Consider the following 9,250-nt stretch of genomic DNA (forward strand, 5'->3'; position numbering starts at 1 on the left):
GGGGGGGGTCCCCACTCAGTGGGGAGTCTGCTTGTCCCTCTCCCTCTGCCCTTCCCCCCACTCATGCTCTTTCTCTCTCAAGTAAATAAATAAAATCTCTTAAAAAGTTCTGGAGGAAGATGGTGATGATGATTCCACAACCATGCGAACACACTTAATGCTGCTACAAAACTGTACACTTAAAATGGTTAAAATGGGTGACTCTTAATCTTACAAAACAAACTGAGGGTTGCTGGGGGGAGGGGGTTTGGGAGAAGGGGGTGGGGTTATGGACATTGGGGAGGGTATGTGCTTTGGTGAGTGCTGTGAAGTGTGTAAACCTGGCGATTCACAGACCTGTACCCCTGGGGATAAAAATACATGTTTATAAAAAAATTAAAAATTTTTAAAAAAAGGTTAAAATGGTCATTTTATGTTATGTATATTTTATTACAATAAAAAAACTAAAAAGTTGGTTATTTGAAATGATCAACAAAAATTAAGAAAGCTATAGCTTGACAGATTAAGAAAAACAAGCGGGAAGACTAAAAATTCTAAAATTAGAAATGAAAGTACATGTGTTATTACTTGTTTCACAGAAATAAAAAAGGATTATAAGATAATATTGCACCTCAACAAATTAGGTTACCTACCTGGAACTGACAGATTCCTAGAAACGTACAAACTATCAAACTTGACTCAAGAAGAAACATAAAATCTGAATAGGTCTATAACAAATAAGGATATTAAATCAACAATCAAAACACTTTCAACAGAGAAAAGCCTAGGACCAGATGGCTTCAGTGGAAGATTCAACTACACTTTTAAAGAATAACACCAGTCCTCAAACTCTTTTAAAATATAGACAAGGAGAAAATAGCTCATAACTCATTCTGTGAAGCCAGTATTACCCAAATAAAGAAGCCAGACCAAGACCTCACAAGAAAGGAAAACTACAGGCCAATATTCCTTTTGAATATAGATGCAAAAATCCTCAACAAAATATTAGCAAAGAAAATACAGCAGCATATAATAAGGATTATACACCATGAACAAGTGGGATTGGTCCCAGGAATGCAAAGGTGGTGCAACATACAAAAATCAGTCAGTGGGGGCACCTGGGTGACTCAGTGGCTTAAAGCCTCTGCCTTTGGCTCAGGTTATGGTCCCAGGATCCTGGGATGGAGCCCGGCATCAGGCTCTCTGCTCAGTGGGGAGCCTGCTTCCTCCTCTCTGACTCTGCCTGCCTCTCTGCCTACTTGTGATCTCTGTCCATCCAAAAAAAAAAAAAAAATATATATATATATAAATATATAAATAAAAGAATGAAGGAAGAAATTAGAAATTTCTGTTGATGTGGAAAAAGCATTTGACAAAATTCAACACCCTTTTATGTTAAAAAAAAAAAAAATTCAACAAACTAGGAATGAAATCTTCCAGAGATAAGTGCCCTTATTTCTCAGAAAGTCACCCCAGGGTTCAACCACCATTGCTAACATGAAAATATTAGGTCAAACCAAAACTTTGAATGTTGCATCTTGAGTCCATTTTCTTTCTTCAAACAACAGATTTTTTAAATAGTCCATTTTTCTAGAGACAGAGAATGAGTTTGTGTGGCTAGCACATTTTTTGGAAGTTTTTATTTAAATTCCAGTTAGTTAACATACAGTGTAATTAGTTTCAGGTATACAGTACAGTGATTAAACACTTCCATGTAATACCCAGTGCTCATCACAAGTGCATTCCTTGATCTCCATCACCTATTTCACCACTCTCCCTACCTAACTCCATTCTGGTAACCATTAGTTTGTTCTCTATAGTTAAGAGTCTGTTCTTAGTTTGTCTCTCTCTCTCTCTCCCTCTTTTTCCCCTTTGCTCATTTGTTTTGTTTCTTAAATTCCATATAAGTGAAATCATATGGTATTTGTCTTTTTCTGGTTGACCTATTCTGCTTAGCATAGTACTTTCTAGTTCCATCCATGTCATTGCAAATGGCAAGATTTCATTCTTTTTTAATGACTAAGTAATATTCCAGGGTATTTATTTGTCACATATTCTTTATCCACTCATCAGTTGATGGACACTTGGGCAGTTTCCATAATTTAGCTATTGTAGATAATGCTGCTATAAACTGGGTGGCTAACACATTAAAGTTTACAATTATTTTGTTAATTCTTTATTACTAATAAAATTATACATTCATTCAAGATGGCAGACTAAGCACATATTCAGCTTTCCTATCCTATCCAAATTCAAAGAAATGGTTTTTTTTTTCAAAAATCTGTAATATCCCTGTAAAACAAAGTAGAAATGGTATTGATGGATCAGAAATTAATAGTTCCTAAAATCTAAAGGCAGACATGCCCAGATTGAATAAGGAATAAGCAAAAATGGCTGCTGTAAAAAAAGGGAATAGTATTATATCCCTATATAGGGTGTATCCCAGAAATAAAAGATGTAATAATATTAACACTATTCTCATTAAAAATATAAAAAAAGAGTAAAGAATAAGACAAGATGGCTGCATATCCTTGCTGCTAAAAAAAAAAAAAATAAAAAAAAAAAAAAAGATGTAAGAATAAGAATGAATTGAAATAAATGATCTACCTAGAAAATCCAAAAGAATCAATGGGCTAAGTATTAAAACCAAGAAGACACTTTAATATATGATCAAGTACAACAGCATCATATAAAAACTATAGCTCTTTTCACCATCAGCAGCCAGTCAGAATTATCCCATTTGGTATATTTTTACTTTTTCAATTAAAAAAATGTACAGTTTTGAAACTCTTTGGGGTGCCTGGGTAGCTGTCAGTTAAGCATCTGACTCTTGATTTCTGCTCAGGTCATGATCTCAGGGTCATGAGATCAAGCCCTGCTTTGGGCTTTGTGCTGGGTGTGGAGCCTCTTTTCTTCTCCTTTTGCCCTGCCCCCAACACTTTCCCTCAAAGAAAGAAAGAAGCAAACAAACAAACTCTTTGTGAACCTTTTCCCCACTTCATTCAACTCTGTCCACCTCAGGGTAACCATTACCTTACATTTGAAATTTTCATTCCCATACATCCTTTTTGTATTTTTCTATATATGTGTATGTCCCCTTAAAAATATATTATTGAGGGGCACCTGGGTGGCTCAGTTGGTTAAGTGACTGCCTTCAGTTCAGGTCATGATCCTAAAGTCCCAGGATCAAGTCCCACACTGGGCTCTCTGCTTAGCAGGGAGTTTGCTTCTCCCTCTGACCTTTCCCCCTCTCATGCTCTCTATTCTCTCTCTCAAATAAATAAAAAAATCTTACATATATACACACATATATATGTATGTATTATTGAAAATCTTTCAAAATATGAAGTATATTGTTATTTTGCACATTGAAAAATCATATGCAAATGGTCTTAAATTATATATGTCATTCTGTAAGTTACTTTCACTCATTTTTCTCTAGATGCATCCATGCTGATATCTACATATGTTTATGGCATTCTTATTACCTGAAATCAGTATGATTGTATATTTTTTAAAATACATTTTTTCTTTCATTTCCAGAAATATGGACACTAAAAATTGCACCTTAAACAATATATGGGTTAATGCAATGGACTGGTTGTGCTCTCACCACCAAAATTCATAGGTTGAAATTTAGCCCTATACCATGTGATGGTATGAGGAGTTAGAGGGCCTTCAGGATATAATTAGGGTGGAGTTCTCATGAATAAGATTAGTGCCGTTATGCAAGGGACTCCAGAGATCTCTGACTCCCTCTTTCTGTCACGTGAGGATACAGGAAGACAATGAGGGTCTCTAACCTGAAAGAGTGCCTTCTCTAAAACAATATTGGTACCCTGGTCTTGGATACCCAGCTTCCAGAACTGTGAGAAATAAGTTTCTGTTCTTTATAATCCACCCAGTCTGTGAAACTTAGCACAGATTGGCTAAGACAGTTAAAGACAAATGTTATAATGAAAGTACAAAGTAGTTTGGAAAAAAATGAAAATAACCTCCAAGTCCATCAAGAGGAAGAAAGTTAAATAAATTATGCTATATCCATGGTATGGAAAATGAGTTTAGGTATTTAAAATAATTTCATAAGTCTATATAAACTGACATGGAAAATTTCTAGGGTATAAAAGAAAATATAAAACAATATGATCCTTTTCATGTTAAAATTTTTAATTGTGTATTTTTAATAACATATATGTAAATGTATTTTGGAAAAACAGAAAATTGGTTAACATCGAGTACCTTTGAGTAAGTGAATGGGTTTGAGGGAGATAAAGGGAAGTTTTTCCTTTTACTGTCTATTTTTAGAATTTTTAAATTGAGAATGTATTCTTGTATTTTTTTTAGAAGATGAATTGAGGATTTGTAGACAAATGCTAGACAAAAAAAGCAGTCTATAAGAATGAACAGAGCACTAATTCCCAGAGCATAAAATCCAGTAAGAGCTGACTGTGTTATAAGCATTTTAAATGTTTATGATTGGCATTCTTATGGCCTATGATTATAACTGCAGTTTCTATTTTGTTTATATTTTTCTTTATATTTTTTCAGTTAAAAACAGGGAAGCAAGACAAAGAGTTGTAATGAACATACTCACTGACAGATCTCAAGGTTTTCAGTCGGAGAACACAACCACGAAAATTCAAACGCAGCACATTTAGACGCCACCTTTGCAAAGTTGACACTATATATTTATCTGTGATTATATTTTTTACTGCAGAAAAATCAATCTAAAAAGGGTAAACCAAAGACATTAAGAAATGAGAAAGATCTTTTGCATGCAAAAAATTTTAATATTTTAAAAGCATCAAGAAACAAATGTCTTCAGCTCATCTCTCACTTCTTCATTTCTTTGTTTTTATGGTCATTTGGGAGTTTAATTACCAACAGATTTTTTTTTGTTCATGGTCATTTCCAGGTTTAATTACAAACAGATTTCAAATGTCTAATCTAGGTCAAACTGGGAGGGCAAGAGCCCCCCACTTCAGGGTCAATGAACCCATACAAGTTCATTATTAATGGGTGCCTCCTTCTCTATTCACGAGCATAGACAATGTGTTAAGTTCTTGACTATGGGGAAGACAATTTAGAGTGAGAGGTTTAGAGTGGTCTTCTCCTAACTCAATTTGAGGAGGGAGGTCTGGGGGAAAGGAGAGATGACCTGAGTGTACCTGGCTGATTGCATGTAATATTGAAGAGCACAGAGATTTCTGGGAACTCCTAGTGGCTGGGGCCAGTTGATAAACAATAGCATTGATATCATAATATTAATCATGTCTTTCAGACATCAATCATTTCTTTCAGCTAAGAGATTACATTGAGGCACAAAGAACTCCCCTCAAAATCAATAAAAATAAGTCAATACCCCAACATCTAATAGAAAAATTCACAAATCTCAGAAACAAAGAGAAAATCCTGAAAGCAGCTCAGGACAAGAGGTCTGTAACCTACAATGGTAGAAGTATTAGATTGGCAGCAGGCCTATCCACAAAGACCTGGCAGGCCAGAAAGGACTGGCATGATATATTCAGGGTACTAAATGAGAAAAATATGCAGCCTAGCCAGCTAGACTGTCATTGAAAATAGAATAAGAGATAAAAAGCTTCCAGGACAAACAAATTAAAAGAATTTGCAATTACCAAACCAGCCCTACAAAAAAATATTGAAAACCTAATAGTAACATAGACCAGAAAGGAACACAGGCAATATACAGTAACAGTCACCCTAAGGCAATTCAATAGCACTAAATTCGTATCTTTTTATAGTTACCCTGAATGTAAGCGGACTAAATCCCTCAATCAAAAGGGTATCAGATTAGATTAAAAAAATAATAATAACAATATGCTGTCTCCAAAAGACTCATTTTAGACCCAAAGATGCTCCCAGATTTAAATGAGGGGGTTGAAAACCATTTACCATGCTAATGGACATTCCAAAAAAAAAAAAAAAGCTGGGGTGCACTCCTTATATCAGACAGATTAGATTTTAAACTAAAAACTATAACATCTATATATATAATATAACTGTATATAATATAATAAAGGACTAGCTATATCATACTTAAAGGGTCTATCCAACAAGAAGATCTAACAATTATAAATATTTATGCCTGTAACATAGCAGCCAATTATATAAGCCAACTAATGACAAAATAAAAAAAAAAACACATCAACAATAATACAATAATAGGGGCACCTGGGTGGCTCAGTGGGTTAAAGCCTCTGCCTTCGGCTTGGGTCATGATCTCAGGGTCCTGGGATTGAGCCCGCATCAGGCTCTCTGCTCAGTAGGGATCCTGCTTCCCTTCCTCTCTCTCTGCCTGCCTCTCTGCCTACTTGTGATCTCTGTCAAATAAATAAATAAAAATAAATAATAATACAATAATAGCAGGAGACTTTAACACCACCTTCAATGAAATGGACAGATCATCTAAGCAAAAGATCAACAAGGAAATAAAGCCTTTAAATGACATGCTGGTCCAGAGGGACTTCACAGACACATTCAGAATATTCCATACCAAAGCAACAGAATACACATTCTTCTCTAGTGCACATGGAACATTCTCCAGAATAGATCACATCCTGGGTCACAAATCAGGTCTCAACTGATACCAAAAGATTGGGATCATTCTGTGCATATTTTCAAGCCAAAATGCTTTGAAACTTGAACTCAATCACAAGAGGAAAGTTGGGGGCACCTGGGTGGCTTGGTAGGTTAAGCCTCTGCCTTCGGCTCAGGTCATGATCTCAGGGTCCTGGGATCGAGTCCTGCATTTGGGCTTTCTGCCCAGCAGGGAGCCTGCTTCGTTCTCTCTCTCTCTCTCTCTTTCTCTGCCTACTTGTGATCTCTCTCTGTCAAATAAATAAATAAAATCTTAAAAAAAAAAAAAAGAGGAAAGTTGGAAAGAACCCAAATATAAGGAGGCTAAAGAGCATCCTAGTCAAGAATGAATGGGTCAACCAGGAAATTAAACAAAAATTGAAAAATTTCATGGAAACAAATGATAATGAAAACACAACTGTTCAAAAATCTGTTGGACACAGCAAAGGCAGTCTTGAGAGGAAAGTATATAGCGATACAAGCCTTTTTCAAGAAACAAGGAAGGTCTCAAGTACGAAACCTAACCCTACACCCAAAGGAGCTAGAGAAAGAACAACATAAAAAGCCTAAACCCAGCAAGAAAGAGAAATAATAAAGAGCAGAGCATAAATCAATGAAATAGAAACTGAAAGAATAGTAGAACAAATCAACGAAACTAGGAGCTGGTTCTTTGAAATAATAAGATAGATAACCCTCTGGCCAGACTTATCAAAAAGAAAAGAGAAAGGACCCAAATAAATAAAATCATGAATGAAAGAGGAGAGATCACAACCAACATCAAAGAAATACAATTATAAAAACAAACTATGAGCAACTAAATCCCAGCAAATTTGATAATCTGGAAGAAATAAATGCATTCCTAGAGACATATAAACTACCAAAACGGAACCAGGAAGAAATGGAAAACCGGAACAGACCCATAACCAGCAAGGAAATTGAAACAGTAATCAAAAACCTCCCAAAAGGGGGCACCTGGGTGGCTCAGTGGGTTAAAGCCTCTGCCTTCAGCTCAGGTCATGATCCCAGGATCCTGGGATCGAGTCCCGCATTGGGCTCTCTGCTCAGTAGAAAGCCTACTTCCCCCTCTCTCTCTGCCTGCCTCTCTTCCTGCTTGTGATCTCTGTCTGTCAAATAAATAAATAAAATCTTTAAAAAAAAAAAGATAATCTCCCAACAAACAAGACCCCAGAGCCAGGGGAATTCTACCAAACATTTGAAGAAGAATTAACACCTATTCTTCTGCAATTGTTCCAAAAAACAGAAATGGAAGGAAAACTTTCAAACACATTTTATGAGGCCAGCATTACCTTGATCCCAACCCAAAGACCCCATCAAAAAGGAGAATTACAGACCAATGTCCCTGATGAGCATGGATGCAAAAATTCTAATTAAGATACAAGCTAATAGTATCCAACAGTACATTAAAAGAATTATTCAACACAATCAAGTGGGATTTATTTCTGGGCTGTAAGGTTGGCTCAATATCCACAAATCAATCAATGTGATACAAAACATTAATAAAAGAAAGGAGAAGAACCATATGATACTCTCAGTAGATGCAGAAAAAGCATTTGACAAAGTACAAATCCTTTCTTGATCAAAACTCTTCACGGTGTAGGGATAGAGGGTACATAACCCAATATCATAAAAGCCATCTGTGAAAAACCCACAGAGAATATCATTCTCAGTGGGAAAAACTGAGAGCTTTTCCCCTAAGGTCAGAAACATGGCAGGGATGTCCATTATCACCACTGCTATTCAACTAGTACTAGAAGTCCTAGCCTCGGCCATCCAACAACAAAAAGAAATAAAAGGCATCCAAATCAGCAAAGAAGTCAAACTATCACTCTTTGCAAATGATATGATACTTTATGTGAAAACCCAAGAGACTCTACCCCAAATGTCCTAGAACTTGTACAGGAATTCAGTAAATTGTCAGGATATAAAATCAATGCACAGAAATCAGTTGCATTTCTCTACACCAACAAGACAGAAGAAAGAGAAATTAAGGAATCGATCCCATTTACAATTGCACCCCAAATCATAAGATACCTAGGAATAAACCTAACCAAAAAGGCAAAGAATCTGTACTCAGAAAACTATATAGTAGTCAGGAAAGAAATTGAGGAAGACACAAAGAAATGGAAAAACGTTCCATGCTCCTGGATTGGAAGAACAAATATCGTGAAAATGTCTATGCTACCTAAAACAATCTACACATTTAATGCAATTCCTATCAAAATACCATCCATTTTTTCAAAGAAATGGAACAAATAATCTTAAAATTTATATGGAACCAGAAACATGCGGAAAAATGAAACTGAACCATTTTCTTACACCACACACAATCAGACAACAAAAAGAAATAAAAGGCATCCAAATTTACAAAGAAGTCAAACTCTCACTCTTTGCAGATGATATGATACTTTATGTGGAAAACCCAGAAGACTCCACCCCAAAACTGCTAGAACTCATACAGGAATTCAGTAAAGTGTCAGGATATAAAATCCTGACTCCAACAAACTCATTTTCCCCTAAATCTGTTGCTGTGAAATTATATATTGTGATTTCCAAAAGCTCTTCTGCTTTTACTGAAATGCAACAGTTACTGCGCACTGCTATACTGCTTCAAGATTTAGCCTTAGGTTTAAGGAGCTTTAATGCTTTAAAGAAT

At 35.8% G+C, this 9,250-nt stretch overlaps 1 protein-coding gene across 2 annotated transcripts in view; it reads right to left on the reverse strand.

Annotated features, from left to right (window-relative positions):
• The window catches only part of FBXL13 (F-box and leucine rich repeat protein 13), a 251,841-nt gene that overhangs the window by 140,534 nt on the left and 102,057 nt on the right, over window positions 1–9,250 (reverse strand). For both annotated transcript variants that reach the window (XM_059396979.1, XM_059396981.1), the window contains one exon: window positions 4,574–4,706. In XM_059396979.1, coding sequence (XP_059252962.1) covers window positions 4,574–4,706 — 133 coding nt within the window. The remainder of the gene's footprint in view (window positions 1–4,573; window positions 4,707–9,250) is intronic.

The sequence above is a fragment of the Mustela nigripes genome, chromosome 4 (genome assembly GCF_022355385.1).
Source record: "Mustela nigripes isolate SB6536 chromosome 4, MUSNIG.SB6536, whole genome shotgun sequence".
Classification (NCBI taxonomy): Eukaryota; Metazoa; Chordata; class Mammalia; order Carnivora; family Mustelidae; genus Mustela; species Mustela nigripes.